Below are 17,500 nucleotides of genomic sequence, written 5' to 3'. Positions count from 1 at the left end.
TATTAAAAAATAGGATTAACGTGATATTTTTTTACAGTTCTAAATTGTTATATAATAATCATAACGCAATATCTACATGATACAATATACATTCCATATTAACTGAAAAAACAATCCCTAAAGAATATAATTTTGAAAGAATATAATCACTAAAACATAACCAAATCAAAATTCAGGAAATTAACTACTTCACAGCTAAGAACACTCCTGAAGATTGCTGAATATAATATATATTCATATACAAGGAGAAGCCATCTCCCTGGAGTCTACTTACACTTCCCTGTGGCATCATATAGCTTCATGTCTGCCTGATGGACTTCAGCATCCCTTAGCCATCCTGGGGGATAGCCAAGCACCCGCATCCGGTATACAAAAATGGGTAGCTGATTTGGCCGCAGCCCTAAGGCATAACGAAGGTTTTCACTCAACTTCCCTGGCTGGAAGTGCCCAAATTTATTTTCCCCATCTTCATGATACCTCCTGATGTGAGAGAAAATAACAGCATCAGAAGAAGAACAAGAACAAAAAAATAAAAAATAAAAATATATATATATATGGACAGAGATGATTAGGTGAAATTCCACTCCAAATACAAAGTCATATTTCAATAGTGCTAAACTACACACATATTCCTTTCCAAAACTACAAAGTGCAAACATCCATTTCTCTTACACATTTGGCACTCTCGTGACATTGTGTTTCTTTCTGTTAGCAGCAATCCTCTGCATATCTTGAGGCTTTGGACAATCACTGACATTGTGGTCTCCAAGACAATTGAAACAGCACATCTTAGGCAAGGCATCATTGATTTTCTTCCCAGTTTCCATGTTATATTCTACATCAGTGAGGATTCCGGTAAAACTCTGTAATAAGAAGGGGTGCTTATATATGCATATTGATCTGCACATAGTACTTAAAACCAAAATGTACATATTAACAGTTTTATTATCAAACAGGTATATTTTTTTCCTCCCTTCTCTGGACAGGAATCCTATACCAACAGATATGAAAACAGGAACACCTGCAAAACTCACAGCATCATATGAAGGGACAATATCTAGCCTGGACACAGGACCTACTGAGCACTCTTCTTCATCACCCTCCATGTCAAGACTTATTCCTTCTGGCATAGTAACCTCTGCAATTAAAATAGAAATTCAAAGTGTTGGGAATGAGAATGAGCAGAAGGAGAGAGAGGAAAAGAAAAATATATACAAAAAATGTTGCACACCAGATTTGTGATTTAACATCATAGATACACAATCATTCATATATCATCTCCCTTTAAAAACCTTTCATTTCTTTTATATTTCATTCTTTATCTAAGAGCAAATAAATTTAGACCCCCCCAGTTAATTCAATGTACATAAAAATTAAGTAAGAGTCTTAATAGATGCTAAATCACAAGCTTATTCAATATGAAAAAAATCTACCACAGCCTACATGACTTACCTTCCTCTTGTATGTCTTCCACGATGTCATCGGCAGTTGCGTCAATAGTAAACATGCCATTTGGTGACCCTGCAATATCATTGTCTGTGCCCTGCATGTCCCCTTTTCTGCTTGAGGAATCTACTAAATAAACAAGAGCAATATGCAATGAGGCTCTATACCTTCTGTAATTTCCATTCGTAGATTTATAAACAAAAACAATCCACTTTTAAAGTTTGATTATGTGATTATTTAAGAATTTTCAATGGATAATATAACTTGAATTCATAACTTATTTGATAAATTAGAAAATGAATCTAGCGTGCAGATCATTGGATTTTGTTGTGATCTTATGTACAAGATGCACATTAACTAATAGATATTTCTGAAAAATTGAAATAATAATGGCATACATTTTCTGGCTTAAAAGGAAATCACGCTGCTACAAATAAAAAAGTACTGCTCTGTCTGATCACTTTGATTTTACATGATGCTATTAGCAGCTGTGCTATGTCTAAAAATGTTAAAGAGGTATGCAGCAACACATCTGATCATGATTTACAATCAGCTTTCAGATTTTTATAGTTGAGGATTAATGGTGCAATTCATGATGAGATCAATGCTTATGTAATATTTTTCAATAAGAAAAACTGATGTGAAAACTTGAAAGACCCACCATCTGCTATCCCTTGAATTTCTTCTATACTGCTATCTACAGTTGAATCAAGTGTAAACATGCTGCTTGAGGATGCAGTAACACCTTTGCTTGTGTTTTGCATGTCTTCTTTCATACCAGAGGAATCTGCTGAAGTAAATAATGGGTTGTTAGTGTCGTGTTCATTTTAAAGTAATTTGGTAACTTATTGATGTAATTTGTTACAGATGGAAAGATTTGATCACAGTCGCAGTTTCTGGTTACACAATGATGTCCCCATTCGTAGAGTTTTAATTTATATTTCGCGCAAATAAGGAACCTGATTTGACTGGCTCAAATCTAACTGGACTGCATGACTCAAAACTATATTCCTAAATATAAATATAAACATATACGCACCAAAGCTTTGAAGACTTACCTTGTGTAATCTCTTGGATATCTTCCACACTACTATTTGCAGTTGTGTCAAGAGTGATAATGTTATTTGAGGATGTATCTTTTGTTGAGTTTGTGTCTTGCATGCATTCATTTATACCAGAAGTACCTGCTAAAATAAAAATACTGAGTTTGAAAAGTCTCATAACTTCAACTATTATGATTTACAACATAACTATTATGACCAGATGGTAATAAACTTTGATTATTCAGCAAGAATCAGTAATGCCAACAATCAGATTTCTATAAATATAACAAATGTAATAAAACACCTACCATGCACAATATCTGCCTTAGTAAACTTAAACTTTGGGACATACCAAATATGCCATTATTGAAAATCAGACTAAAACATAACCCACTGGCCAAAGATACACATACTGTCCAGTGTAATTTTTGTAAATTTGCACATAAATGGCTCTGCAACTGCTAAGTTAATTGGTAGGCCCTACATAACCTCATCTATTTCCTCATTCCTTGAGTTTTCAGGAAAAAAGCTTCTTTTTAATGCTATAGATATTGAGCATCACAATCATAATTGTGAAAATCACGGAAAAGGGTAAACAGGTGTAATTGACTCCTTGGTGACAAACTACTTGTTGAGCCATCACTGTGTAAACACAACTGATAAAACTAAAATTGCGAATGGAAATGGCATGTAAGTCATGCCATCCTAACACACTGATTACCAACCTACCTTGTGTGATTAGCTGAACTTCCTCCGCACAGCTATTAGCAGTTGAGTCAAGAGTGATCCCGCCACTTGCAGATGCAACAGCATCATTGTTTTTGTCCTGTACATCACTTTCCATGCTTGAGGAATCTGCTAAATAAATATCATCAGTCTGAGTGACAGCTTGTGCCTGTAAGTGTTAAAGTGGTTTTCTCGATCATTGTTTTCATTCTAAATATCATGAACAGATATTAAACTTTACTTATACTGTATAGCTAGACAGATTTCTATAATAGTGTTAGGCAAAAAAAAGTATCATAAAACAAAATAACCACTATCTTTAACCAAAGAATAAACTTAATATGCATTATTAAAAATCAGACTAAAATTTAGCAATCTACCTTGTGTGATGAACTGAACTTCTTCCACACTGCTATTAGCAGTTGAGTCAAGAGATATCACATCACTTGCAGTTGCAACATCACTGCTTTTGTTCTCCACATCAGTTTTCATACTTGAAGAATCTGCTAAATAAATATCATGTAAGTCTGGGTGACATGTATCTGGAAGTCTTAAAGTCATCTTCATTCATGAAGATACATGAAAACTCAAATACCCTATCTTTCAAATCATTTTTAAATTTTAAAGATACATACCACAGCTGCTATTATCTAGTGTAATAACACTTGAATCTGCTGTGGAGTCCAGAGTTATGATTTCTGACAGAGATGATACAGTGTGATCTCTATCAGGCACATTTCTTTCACTGCTTTCTACTGAAATTTAGGAAGCCTATGTAATATATAAAATATATAAGGCAATAAAGCATAAAGGCTTGATATTACTAGAATAATCGATAGTGGTTTCATTCAGTGATTAGAAGGTGAGCTGTGAATGATGTCAAGTGATTACAAATTCTTTCACTGAGAAAGCTATGACATACCATCTACAGCAGGTACTTCCTTGACACTGGAGTCTTCATCATTCCCAGTTCTTTCTCCTGCCAGACTTTCACTTTTTTGTTTTGCTGGGGGGAAAAAAAGGTTAATTTTCACAAAGTAACATTTGAAGACTAAGACTACAGTTTCTTTACAATATCACATCACATGTAAGTTGCACAAAATAATGATGATATGTGTATGTGGCAAGGAATAACTTGTCAAGAAATAAAATATTCACCATAGCTGGAAGTTTCACTCCCACCACAGCCTTCCATTGTATTTGTAAGGGTTTAAAATCAAGCAGAAAACAGCAGCCCTCTGTTCTTCTTTCACTGAAATATGATAATGCCAAACTCATTAACATGCAGCCCACTAATAGCAACAAAAATAAAGTGCACAATAATTTAATCCTGAGTTATCCCTAAAATACCTCATTACCTACTGGGTCTATTACCACTGTTATCTTCCAAAACCTAGTACCAGATCAAACTGTTATACATGCACACTAGAATAAGGAATCTGTTAATACGAAAGACAATCTCGAGAGGCATACTATTCCAAGAAAATAACCTGCAATTTCCTTGGTATGTCTCATACCTCCCTAACTATTAAGGCAAGATGATAAATACAAGACTCAATGCAATGCATCTTATGCTGTGTTCGGAATTCTTTGTCTTGCTCATACAGACAAGTTGAACAAGATGTTTTGACTATTCAGAACCTCTTCTTTCTCATCCTGGACAAGTTGTCCATCTCATCCGTCTCGCCCTCTTTCCCAGCCGGGCAAGCAGGACAATATGATGTTACAATAGCATTTGTAAGTAAACAATGACAATTGAGGGCAACCTTTAGATATTAATAGGTAATTTTATTACCTATAATTGATGTCATCAAAAGATATTTTTGTGTTTGTCAGTTGAAAATAATCTAAATATGCATCAAAGGAGCTACAAAACCTATGCAGCATGTATAATACGGACACCAGTATGATGAAATAGTGAATGTTTGCTTGCATTGTGGGCAGAAAGGTTCTTGGAGGTTCCGAACGCGGCCTCGTTGTCCTGCTGGTTGTCTGGACGAGCAAGACGAGGAGTTCCTAACGCAGCATTATATGTATAACTATAAATTAAAAAGTCTCTGTACGATCAGCGATGCGGCCCTTTATTAATAAGAATTATCCCCCTACCTAAGAAATATCTTCGAGGGGTATAACACTAATATAACAGAACCCAAACTATCCAATTTGAATTACGCATAGTCAGGTAATAATATACTTTAATTACAAGTAAATCCGTCATAGTATCTTGTCAAAATTATACGCTTTACTTCGAAACACCGAACTTCCTCCACTAAGCAATTACACTAATAATTTGACCACCTTAAGCTCTCGTATGGCACAGCTCCTATCATAGGATTCATCAAATAGACCTACCATCTTCCAAAACCCCGTAAATCCTCGCAAAACAGATAAAATAGGCGAGAATCTCCAACTCCTACTGTCTCTTGTCAAAATGTTTTTAACGCTGGCATTCACAATTCCTTGAATTAAATCCTATACATTTTTTTTGTGTGAGACGATATCAAAATACTTAATTCTATATAAAACATCTATATTTCGACCGTATCATAGCTACTTAGTACTTAAAATGCACTAAAATGTTTTTAAAATATCATAAAATTCACTAAATCTTAGGTATTTTTTTCACACTCGAATGCCCGCATCGTTTGTAGTGTGGATTGTGTGTGAATCCCACGTAAGTTTTGACGAATTGTCGTATTTTACCGTTTTTCTTAGATTGCGGACAATATATTAAGGAGAAAAATTCATTTATGTGAGACTCGTGCATGTAGTTATGAGGGAAGAGTTGAATTCGGCTGTGGAACATGGTATAAAAGGATGAATTAAAGTTTTATTCTGATACTCCAGGATACGGATGGTCATGCCGGGATCTTGTGGTTTATGTTATTGGTTTAATCTATGGCTTTATGTTGGGTTTTGTGGTTTAGCATTATGGTTTTTGTCGTCTTAAGAGTGATTTTTGGATGGTATTATTTTTAGTTTGATATCCGATCGACTTGTTTATAGGGAAAGGTTTTTGAATGTTCAGAGTAGGATTGTCTTGAAGATAACGAAGAGGGAAGTAATAACCATAATAATAAAAAAAAAAAAAAAAAAATCATAAACCAACTGTATGAAAATTTGAAAAAAATAAGCTTGCTGAAAGATAGGGATTATCATTTATCAACGTCTGTGAGTCTATGGTCGTGTGTTAGTTGAGGAACGGTCTGGCTTCTGCACTTTGCATCCTCTACATCTGTTGGTGCTTTGACAAGGGCCAACAAACCTCTGTTTTGTATATAATTCGGAAAAACAGAGCATGAAGATCGAGGCAGTGCTATCCTAGTAACCCTTTATTGTACATTATTTGATGGGGAATAATTGTAAAACATGTTTTCTTTTTATTAAAAATCAGAATTTACAAAGTGATAAATATAAAAAGATATTTATAGTAGTGTAATGTGTATTATATTATTCTAAAAATTTTCACATGATGAAAATTTGTAAAATTTTAGTACACATTTACTATATCTTTGTGGGTTATTAACTAAATTTAAAATATATATGATAAATTAATTGATAAAAAGTACAAATTATTATCTAATTGATATTGTAAAGTGTTTAATTTCCATGAAACCTATGTAGGGTTACTTTTTATAACTTGACATGTCTACTTATTTTCATATTTCAGGCTGTAGACCAGGGACTTCAAAATGGATTTTCAGCATCGAGCGGGAGGGAAGACCGGAGGCGGTGGTCAGGCCTCTTGGTCGGAGAGCAACAGAGACCGTCGTGAACGTCTCCGCCAGCTTGCCTTAGAGACGATTGACCTCAACAAGGATCCTTATTTTATGAAAAACCACCTTGGGTCATATGAGTGCAAATTGTGTCTGACTCTCCATAACAATGAGGGAAGTTACTTGGCTCACACACAGGGAAAGAAGCATCAGACCAACCTGGCCAGACGTGCAGCAAAGGAAGCTAAAGAAGCCCCTGCTCAGCCAGCCCCAGAGAAGCCTAGGGTGGAAATGAAAAAGTTTGTCAAGATCGGTCGGCCAGGTTATCGTGTCACGAAACAGAGAGACCCAGAAACAGGACAGCAAAGTCTGCTCTTCCAGATTGACTATCCAGAAATAGCAGATAATGTGGCTCCACGTCACCGCTTTATGTCTGCTTACGAGCAGAAAGTGGAGCCTCCAGATCGCAAATGGCAGTACCTCCTTTTTGCAGCTGAGCCTTATGAAACTATAGCCTTCAAAGTACCCAGCAGAGAGGTTGATAAATCATGGACAACCTGGAATAAAGAGACAAAACAATTTTTCTTGCAGTTTGCCTTCAAGATTGATCCAAAGGCCAAGATGGTTCCTCCTGCTCCACCACCCATTGCTGGCCCGCCTGGTCCACCAGGACCTCCCGGCCCACCAGGACCACCTGGACCTCCAGGTATGCCCCCTCCACCAGGGCTGCCTCCACGGCCAGCCATGATGCCCCCGGGCCCACCTCCTCCGGGCATGCCTCCTCCCCCGGGCCCACCAGGAATGCCTCCCCCACCTCCAATGAGGCCTCCAATGAGACCCATGATGCCCCCTCCCCCAGGCCCTCCTGGGCCTCATGGTCCTCATGGAATGCGGCCACCTCCTCCTGGCATGGGTCCTCCACCTGGCATGCGAGGCCCTCCTCCTCCACCTGGGGGCAACCTCCCTCCACCTCCACCACCATTCAATCCTGTACCCCCTCCTCCTCCATCAGGTGGAGTGCCTCCTCCACCACCACCCAAAAATTAATAGGAGTATGGAGTTTGAACTTATATCATTTATATTATCATTACATTAATAAGTTGAATATAGTTTTGAAAATCACTTTTGAGCAAAACAATTTATGTTTGAAAAGACTGTGTACATTTGAATTTTGTTCTCTTTTGTTTTTTTTATATTATAGTAAGTATTTGTATTACTATGATTACTGTATGTACAACTATTTTAAAGTCTATGTGCAGAATTATAAAACAGACTGATTAACAATGAATTTCTTTAACCTTGCATCTTGTGCAGTATATTATTTATAGAATGATTTCATTAACAAAAATGTGTAAGAGAGTAATCAGTGTTTCAAGGAGTGTGTAAATGTAGGGGGAGATGTTCTTACTTAAGTAACCATTTTTACTATAGTGAGTAAGAATGCTGTCTGCTAATTATATTGTCTTCATTTTCCTCTTGACATACATTATTTTTTGAGGGGTGGACTGTCAGTATCTGTTGACTGCTGCTAGTTCACACAGTTCATTCAACTTTATAACTTGATTATTAACATATTCAAAAACACAGATACAGATAATTGTAGATAACCAAGTAATTTTAATAAACCACCTATATGGATGGTATATGGTTATTATAAAGCTTGTAGTGCTGGTGAGGCAATATGATGTTCTTTGTATATTGCAGTATTCTTTCAAATTATTCTAAGCATGTGGTAAAGTTACAAACATTTTCCACTAATGTACCTTTACATTGTATATACATAAATACATATATAGAACTATCAGACTTGAAACTTTGCTGTGCACTCTTCTGTACGGTTTGGAAATTGGCTTTGCAAGAAAAAAGTTGTAGCCAAGCTTCTTAGCACTTACAAATTTTTTTTTGATAAAAAAGATATCTTTGCAATTGATGATTAGGATTCTTCACCAACCACAGTGTGAGGAACTAAGGGGGAGCAAATTTATACACAACAAAGTTCCATCATTTCAGGTGCCCCAAGAAATAGATACAGATTATTATTTTTTAAATTATTATTGCTTTTCAGTAGTAAAGAATTCATGTAACTTCAACTACTTTTATAATGTTTTAAACTGTTTTCCATGAATATGATTTTAATATACAAACTATGGCAAGCAGATTAGAACAAACATTTAAATGCTTACCAATGCCTTTACCTTTCATCCAGATATACATTTACATAAAGTCTTGAATGTTTTTTATTTTATTTTATTTTTGGAAGGATGTAAAAAACAATTTTTTGGCATTTTTCTTTATTTGTATGGATTGTGGGACTTTCCAAATTGTCAAAAAATACAAATTTTTGGGTTATTCATACCTTATAAAAATACACAAAGGAGAAAATTCATAACAATTGAGATAATAAAATGAGCTGTTAAATGATAAATCAAATGTAGATGCCCAAAATACATGTAACAGGAAAATATCACATAAATGACATTTATTTTCCTGATTTACTGTTACCAGAGTGTGTATGCATTTATTTATCATAATTAGATATGGAAAATTACTAGGACAGTTAATTACTCCAAATTTACTCACTCTCTTCATAAGCTGGAATGATGGTGCTTTTATCTTAATTGAAAGTATTGCTTAACAGACTGCACCTAGCAATGATCCAAGGCAGTGTTCGCTCCACCAAAAGACAAATGCAAGTAAGCTGAGGCTTATCATTATATCATTTTACTTATGGCGGTTTGTCTTCAAGCCATGGCATTAGCCTTTCATTAGAAGTAGATGACCAAAACCAAAGGAAAGACTAAAATATTGCTTTCTAATATTACAAATGAGATTCCAACACTTAAGAAAATAATAATACAGTGAAACCACTTTATAGCACCAGAAATATTGCCAGAATCATAGTTTCATTTATATAGAACAAAAAAGAAGAAAAATGTGTGAATTCAACATTTGTACTGTGTTATTTGAAATCCCAGACGACCAATAATGCACAAGACATTCTCTTATTAAACCGTACACAGAGAGCTAACGATTGCCAATTACACTACTTGTACTACCAAAACTACTGCTGTTGATGCAGTGCATGTGTTAATATTGCTAACAAGCTAAAAACCCTTCTTTTGACTTATCCCTTTTTAGACACATGACTTATAAGAGTATAGAAGGAAAGAAACTTGATTTTATCATTCTGTAAATACAATCGAGATTGAGAACCAGAGCTTGGACAACCTGTATTGTGGAAAGTACTATAACCTGGTTTTACTGCACATAGTAGCAAAAAGTGTAAAAGCAACAATACTGAATGCAGTATCAAATAAAATACAGATGCACAGACAATTAAATAATACTTTAAGCAACAACTATGTAATATCAGCACTGCCTCCATGGAGAAACATAATTTGACATTACTAGGAATGATAAGTCAAATCAATAATAATAAAATAAAAAATAATGATAATGATTATTGATGGTGATAATGATGATGACTGATAATGATAAAACTATAATAAAAATGAAATGAAAATGACAATAATGATGTTGACTATAATGGCTGGTAATGAAAACTTCAAAAGTTGATAAAATTCATAATAACAGTAATTATAATAATATTACCAATAGAGAGGAATAAAAACAATGATAATGTCAATGATAATGATAATGATAACAAAAAATATTAATAGAAAAAAGTGAAACTACTATTACAATATTGATAAAAAAAATCCTAAAACCTAACAATAACAATAATGCTACCACCACAAATCAACAACAATAACATAATTCATATGTACAAAGATCTGACTAACCCATGAGATTCCTTACATCTCACGTAACATTAAACCACAGCAAAATAAATGGTCATCTAAAGCATAAAGCACATTACGAAATTCAATTGGAAAATTTTGAATGGGAGCAAAAACTTCCCGACTGCTTTGAAGAAAATCACAATAAGTGAACTTAAGCTCAAGATAACTCCCCATAGCCCCTAGGAAGGAGATGCTTCTTACCTTAACTTACATAAGGCTTAAAATAACTTATATAATAATATTTGAGAATACATATTAGATAAGATTGTGCATACACAAGGCATGTACTTAAAGGGAAAATACATGCTTGGTTCAAGTCCCCATGTATGTATTCAAGTTATGTTCCAAAACCAGTGTATATCAAACTATGAATATCATGATACCACAAACAACTAGATAAGACCATTTACATATTGGCATTTCATTGAAGACACAATTGAGATGACTGAACAAACGGTAGTATGTTCAACCATCATTTCTGAGGAACAGTCTCTTCAGGCTACACTCCTCGCTACCAGTAACCTAGTTGAAGCATTTAAAACCTGGCCATTCCTAGCCAACAAAACTTTAACCTGAGGCCTTAAACTATACAGCTGATGTGAGTCATTGATATTAGGCAAACCGACATCATAAGATTTGGCATGTGCTTATTCATGAACTCTTCCTGCCCTGGGCATTAGTATAACAACTGGGAGACTTGACCATTCTTAAAATTACATGACAGACATGAAATGCATTTGAGACCTTCCCACCTGGAAGTGTTCACTCACTGAATGTAAACGTTCTTTAAGTCAAGAGACAGTGAAAATGTGCAAATCTTCTGAGACTCTTTGCATGGTGATATTATTTCAATATCATCAAAGTTATATTAAAAAAAGAAAATTCACGTTAGTTTACACATTTTTCCTGTCTCTGTCTTTACAATTGATTACATTCCCTTTACCTTATGACCTAATTATTATACTGTACACTTAAAGCAATTGCAAAGCAAGGCATATGACTAGCTTGGTACAACATCAGAGTGGCACTTGGCAATACTACAACTGTTCCCACAACGAATCTTACTGTTCCTGCTCCAATTTATTCTAAAAGTCAAATTTGTAAACTTCTTTAGACAATTTGTCACTAACTGTTAGCTGAAATTTGGTGATGGCATCATCCTAAAAATTTTATATAAGTATAAATGTTATTTTAATTCCTGTTAACAAAATCTTTTACAAAAGACTAGATCATACCTTTGCTCTATTTCATATAAAATCTGGATAAGATAAATAAAGAGCTCAAATACTTGATGACTAAGGACATTTGGCTGGTTTGTTAAAGTTGTGTGAGGCCCGAACCAATAAATTTTCTTTTTCGGACATACATAAAAAAAGAAGAAAAAAAAATGCACATTTATCAGTCTAGGCAGATAGCTAAATATATGTATATCTATCAGACAGATAGACGGATATGCATTTATTTCTGTGTATATGTATGCCCGTATGTGTGAATAATGATTGGGTCTGGCCTTGCACAATTTTAACCAACTGGCCGAAAAACTTTTCAACCATCTACTGGAGTATATATATATTCCAAGATGTTTCATTTCTAAATGTTCTTACTTCTTTTATAAGTGATTTGTTCAAGACACAAAATTCAGTTGCCTAAATATTCCTCAGTAATCTGGAAGACCAACATGAGACATTCTCCCGAAGGATGGAAGCTTTACAAATTTGCCCTTTAGTTAAAAAAGGTTCAGCTTATACCATACTCAAGCAATGACTTCTTAATGCTGAGGATGCATACGACACGACCAAATATAACAATCAAGGCTCTTTGACAATCACAGGGAAAAATAAAAGGTATTTCCATAGTTCCTCTTGCTCAACACTGCAGTTTCATCTCTTTAATACCTTCCGTCCTTCTATGCTATCAGTGAACTGCTCTGATATATGACAGACTTTGTACGTCTCAAGAGAAGAAACAGACACATAAAAATATATCCAAAACTGAGCCTCTCTCTCCTAAATCAACATACTTTAACCCTCTCGCACATGGCAAGTTTCAAGTAAATTTCTGCATGGTTTTTGCCTAAACCCTAGTGGGATCCTTTTGTCAAAGGTTGGGAGCCACTTACATACACAATCTCACAAATAATGGCTAACCTGCAGCTTACGTCAAATTAATATCTATTACTAATCAAAATAATGGCGCTATATGGATGAAAATCTAATTTTTGCATCAGTTGCACGAGAGGGTTAATGACTCCCCTCTAGGAAATCTAGCTACACTCTTGAAGATTAGCACAGCCAAATATCATCTGAGAAGCAGAATTATTCATAGACTATAAATTAGCATCAAAGTCTACCAAAATGTCATTCAGCCTCTTCTCATTGTTGAATTCTTTTACTTGCATCCTATGCATATGTTGTACACATCTTTTAATCACATTTTGAATATGCATCAGCCTGATATCATAATATGCACCATATTCTTGTGTTAGTATGCTAATGGGATATACACTTCAAGATGTTTGATACCTATTCCTGTTAATTTGTTTCTCTCCCATTCATCATTCTGACTTTTTAGTTTGTTTGTCTCATCTAAAGTACCTATGACATAAGATGCATGCCCCCCACCCCACACACCTCTACCTCACTTTACGGTTTTGGAATAAGTGATATAAATCTTATTTCATTATCAAAAATACCACTTCTAAGTCCCTTCAAATAACATGTGAATTAGTGCTGGCCCAAGTAGCATCTCATTCCCATGGTCATAGGCTCTTGATGGCTGTAAGGATCTAGGTTTGTATGTTACAACTGCATAAACCCAGGCAGGCATTTAAAAAGCACTAACCTTTACCAGTAAATACCAGTAAAAGAATTCAACAACTTTCAATTTACTAAAACCATTATCTTCACTTACTACTTTAAGATATAAGGAATGTACTTTTAAAATGTTTATCATAAAATTAGGTTACTGAACCAATGGGACAACAAAAGATTTCAAACTCATTATTTTTCCATATGAAATACGAATGGTTAGTATATCTGAGTCCACTATCTCCTTTCTGACAGCAGAGAAACTGACTGCATTTAAATACTTGGACAGCTCAATATGACCTACAAATACCACAAAAAAAAGATGCCTTGCATTGTCTGAATAAATAGCTTAACAATATTATTCATATATAATGAAATTTTCACTCAAGAAAGAGAAAAAATTATATAAAAAAGAAGTAGAAATCACCTTAAGAAAAATCATAATGAATGCATGAAAGCTTAGCATAAAACAACAATTACCTTCATGGGATATTCCCAGACACATTATGATCATGTTATTGAAAACAAAATATGAGATGAAACTCAATGTCTAGAAAATGCTACGGGAGAATAATAATAAATAAATAAAAAATTACAAAAGAAGTCTTTAACCCTATATTGCACATAAATAACTTTACAGCCTTGTTTCCCTTCACTAAATCACCTAGGAATATATATGAAAATGCATATATGCATCTAAAACTTTTGATGCCAGAGTAAATGCATTTAAGAAAAAGAATCTCCCTGTTTATGGGTCTGATTTAGTGGCTAAGTTAATTTATGCACAGAAATACCTCTTTCTTTCTATTAACATATTTAAGTTAAACTGTCTGAAATTACTTTAGATATGAAACAGAACTGTATATCAATCAGAGAATTCAAAACAGAATGCAGTAGCACTAACCCCAAATGAACTGGATTACAGTGCATTACATCTGTTTAGGCAACATATAACTGCACATACATCCACGGCATCCAACATCCTGTCTCCTGTGTCACATGTTTCTAGTGTTGTTGCATTTTCTTCCTTCAGTGCAGACACTACAGCATTCCAACAGATATATAGTATGGTATTCACACAATATCCAATCTGCTTAAATACCCGGAGAAGAATGTAATGTCGATGCTATGCAGCACTTAGCTGCATTTGGCCGACATCTCTGGCTTTCCTAGTTAAAAAGTATCTTACTATCATTTTTTTCTATGTCATTCAGTTTAGGCCTAAAAGCCAGATACTCACAAGAGGTATTCTTGCACACAAAATTCAACTTACACACTATTCTACAAAATAAATATATATATGCCAAAAAGTGGCAGAAGTTATAATATCTGGAATTGGAGAAAGTAAAGATGACTTGAAACACAAATCAACCAGGCATTTTTTTCAGTGAGAGAAAAATATATGTAACCATTGGAATGCTTCCACGAAATAAGAAAATCAATATAACTAATTAGATAACCTTTTGTCATGCATAGCGTTTACTAAAAATGTCATGTAAAGTACTCTGCTATTGAATCATGAACAATTTTTTTTCTGTTCAGGAATTCCTCATGATGCTTAAGTATACTTTATTTAACACTGCAATTCTGGTCAAATGCAAGCTAATCAGAAATCAGTAAAATGTTGAATGTAAATTATTGTTATGCAATATGCATAAAACAGCTGTCAACATTCTTGAAAATATTTGCTATTTTCAATGGAAATGCACTTTATCACTTAGATATCAGTTTTCAACTGATAATCATGGAGATTCTACAGACTCTTTTCAAGTATTTTAAGAATATAAGACTAATGAATTGAAGCTGTTAATATTACTTTTCACTATAACTAGTTCTGAATGGAAATACAGCACTTATATTCATAAATGAAGGTCTTTTACAGTTCCCTGTTTCTGTATTATTTATAAATGAACACCTTTGGCAATAATATAAAAAAGGCTCACTAAGTTATCAACAAGGTTCTCATCACATCACTTCAACTTTTTAGGCCAGGGGAAAACATCCTTTTGCCTTCCTCCACCTAAGTAGATTTGTCCCAGAACAATGACATACAAAGACCCACAATGTAATTTCCTTCACATGTGCATGAGAACTGGGGGTAAGCTAGTGTATAAACACTAGGCATTGCAAGAAACCTACCATTCTAAGATATTGAACTGCAGTGACCTAGGTCAGAAAACAACTGTGCATTTGGACTAGGTAGCTCCTGTGACATGGGATAATGGAGCTCTAGTAATCTAAACTGACACAGCTTGTGACCCAGGCTGAAGCAGTTCTATTGACCTGGACTGACACAGCTCCAATGACCTGGGGAAAACACAGCTCTGGTGATTTGAGATTCCAGCTGACATGATGGGAACTTAACACTACATGATCCTTATGAAAATATACAAAATTTTACCATATAAAACTCATACTGTAATATAAAGTAAAGACATACTTTTCTTCTCATGTAACTACTCCCAAGACCAAACAAGCATAAATCTTACATTTACATACATTAGCAGCATTCACAAATATTCCAAAATTGTGTTTATGCTCTACAATGGGGCATACCTTAAATGGGATACAAGCTTTGTGATTTAGCATTCTCTACTTTAGTAATTTGGCATCTAATAACGGCATAAATTACATTATCCATCACACAGATGAATTGCTTTTATGAATCCTTTATGAAACACACAAACCTTTGTCTCTTAGTTTATCATTTACAGGTTATTTGTGTTTTTGGCTGCTGAGTGCAATGTTTTAGATTCAAAACTGCATTGTTTGGAAGCCCTATCACGGGGACAGCTGTGCAAAAGAACTTCCATAACTTTCTCCCTGAATCAGGAAACACATCTACAAGACAAAATCTTCACCTTATTCCAAATGATGAATATCTGGAAAACATTTACATACAGTAGTTCCTCTGAGATATTCTTCTCTACACCAGTGCTACAGCACTATGGGAGCTCACAGAGGGTGAGAGAAAACTTTCTTGCATGGGATCAAAATGCCGTGAGAACTGGTAGGCTGGATTCTCTATGATATGTGGCACCAGCTCGATTACTTCGCAGTCATCCCCATCTGTTAGAGTTGGAAGAGAAGATACGCTGACTAAAATAAAGGCAGAGATAATTTAAGCCACACTACATAGCTCCATATTTTGACGCAAAGCAGAATACCATACTATGAAATAAAATTCTATTAGTAAATCTAATTATACTTTTAACTGATTCTTATGAATGTTCTGGTTTCCTTCAAAGAGTTTCCTTCATAGTCATCACAAAAAATAAATAATTGATAGTAACTATAGCCTAACATACATTTAGACAATCTGAAGTTCTCTTGTTTCGAAATATGAATATTCGAAATATGAATCTTCAGATGTAGATATGGCTGCATATAACATCTATCATTCTACTTGTGTGTCTTGTGCAGTTTATTAAACCTAGATAAAATACAGTACAGTATACTCTGCAGTCTGTAAGTGGCAACGAAAAAAACACCTTTTCTCCAAAACAGAAAAGCTAAAGATGATGTTAAAATGAAGAAAGGAAAGAAATTAGCAGCTATTAATTAAATATGATAAATACAAAGAACTGAAAAACATACCTGACTTTCCGATACGCCGCTGACGCCAGTAGGCAAAGAGTAGGAAGCCTACGAGAACATGGATCACAATCACTATCACCAGCACTGCTATGATCCACACCACTGGGCTGAACTCCTCCACATCTAGCAGCAACATGCTTTCTTGTTCTGTAATAATATCAGTACCCAGATGATAAACCATTAAAACTTTAAAACATTTCCTCAGTTGAAAGGAAACATGGAAGTGTTGTTATATGAAGGCATGAAAACTAGGATAATTTTTCTGTTGTTCACTGTAAACTTCAATTTGAATATAGCAAGGACATTAATTATTAGTTCTCACAAAAAGCTTTTGTATACCAGGCACATTAAAATTCACTTCA

At 34.7% G+C, this 17,500-nt stretch overlaps 3 protein-coding genes across 31 annotated transcripts in view; 1 reads left to right on the top strand and 2 right to left on the bottom strand.

The window, feature by feature from the left end:
- LOC113802448 (zinc finger CCHC domain-containing protein 8 homolog) overlaps window positions 1–5,670 on the bottom strand; it is a 7,507-nt gene extending 1,837 nt beyond the window's left edge. The window contains exons 1-12 of one of the 29 annotated variants that reach the window (XM_027353024.2): window positions 5,568–5,670; window positions 4,374–4,467; window positions 4,138–4,221; window positions 3,851–3,970; window positions 3,596–3,721; window positions 3,219–3,347; window positions 2,505–2,633; window positions 2,108–2,236; window positions 1,453–1,575; window positions 1,035–1,138; window positions 673–863; window positions 275–480 (exon numbers count right to left, since the gene is read on the bottom strand). In XM_027353024.2, the coding sequence (XP_027208825.2) occupies window positions 275–480; window positions 673–863; window positions 1,035–1,138; window positions 1,453–1,575; window positions 2,108–2,236; window positions 2,505–2,633; window positions 3,219–3,347; window positions 3,596–3,721; window positions 3,851–3,970; window positions 4,138–4,221; window positions 4,374–4,410 (1,378 nt within the window). In that variant the 5' untranslated portion in view covers window positions 4,411–4,467; window positions 5,568–5,670. The remainder of the gene's footprint in view (window positions 1–274; window positions 481–672; window positions 864–1,034; window positions 1,139–1,452; window positions 1,576–2,107; window positions 2,237–2,504; window positions 2,634–3,218; window positions 3,348–3,595; window positions 3,722–3,850; window positions 3,971–4,137; window positions 4,222–4,373; window positions 4,468–5,567) is intronic. The other 28 variants (XM_027353027.2, XM_027353030.2, XM_070132237.1 and 25 more) reach the window with 28 other exon arrangements.
- Window positions 5,671–5,784: 114 nt separating this feature from the next.
- Window positions 5,785–8,212, top strand: Sf3a2 (splicing factor 3a subunit 2). Its single transcript, XM_027353057.2, has 2 exons — window positions 5,785–5,889; window positions 6,886–8,212. The coding sequence occupies exon 2, from the start codon at window positions 6,908–6,910 to the stop codon at window positions 7,976–7,978; it is 1,071 nt and encodes a 356-aa protein (XP_027208858.1). The 5' UTR covers window positions 5,785–5,889; window positions 6,886–6,907; the 3' UTR covers window positions 7,979–8,212.
- A 1,107-nt stretch (window positions 8,213–9,319) lies between these two features.
- The window catches only part of LOC113802462 (uncharacterized), a 16,068-nt gene continuing 7,887 nt past the window's right edge, over window positions 9,320–17,500 (bottom strand). Inside the window, exons 6-7 of the mRNA XM_027353058.2 lie at window positions 17,139–17,285; window positions 9,320–16,610 (exon numbers count right to left, since the gene is read on the bottom strand). Of these exons, the coding sequence (XP_027208859.1) occupies window positions 16,468–16,610; window positions 17,139–17,285 (290 nt within the window). The 3' untranslated portion in view covers window positions 9,320–16,467. The remainder of the gene's footprint in view (window positions 16,611–17,138; window positions 17,286–17,500) is intronic.

Source organism: Penaeus vannamei, chromosome 17 (genome assembly GCF_042767895.1).
Source record: "Penaeus vannamei isolate JL-2024 chromosome 17, ASM4276789v1, whole genome shotgun sequence".
NCBI classification, from domain to species: Eukaryota; Metazoa; Arthropoda; class Malacostraca; order Decapoda; family Penaeidae; genus Penaeus; species Penaeus vannamei.
Note: the sequence above shows the minus strand (reverse complement) of the source record. Positions and strands in the feature narration are given on the sequence as shown.

Coding starts and splice junctions, on each gene's coding strand:
- Sf3a2 (XM_027353057.2), top strand. CDS start 6,908: ATGGATTTTCAGCATCGAGCGGGAGGGAAGACCGGAGGCGGTGGTCAG.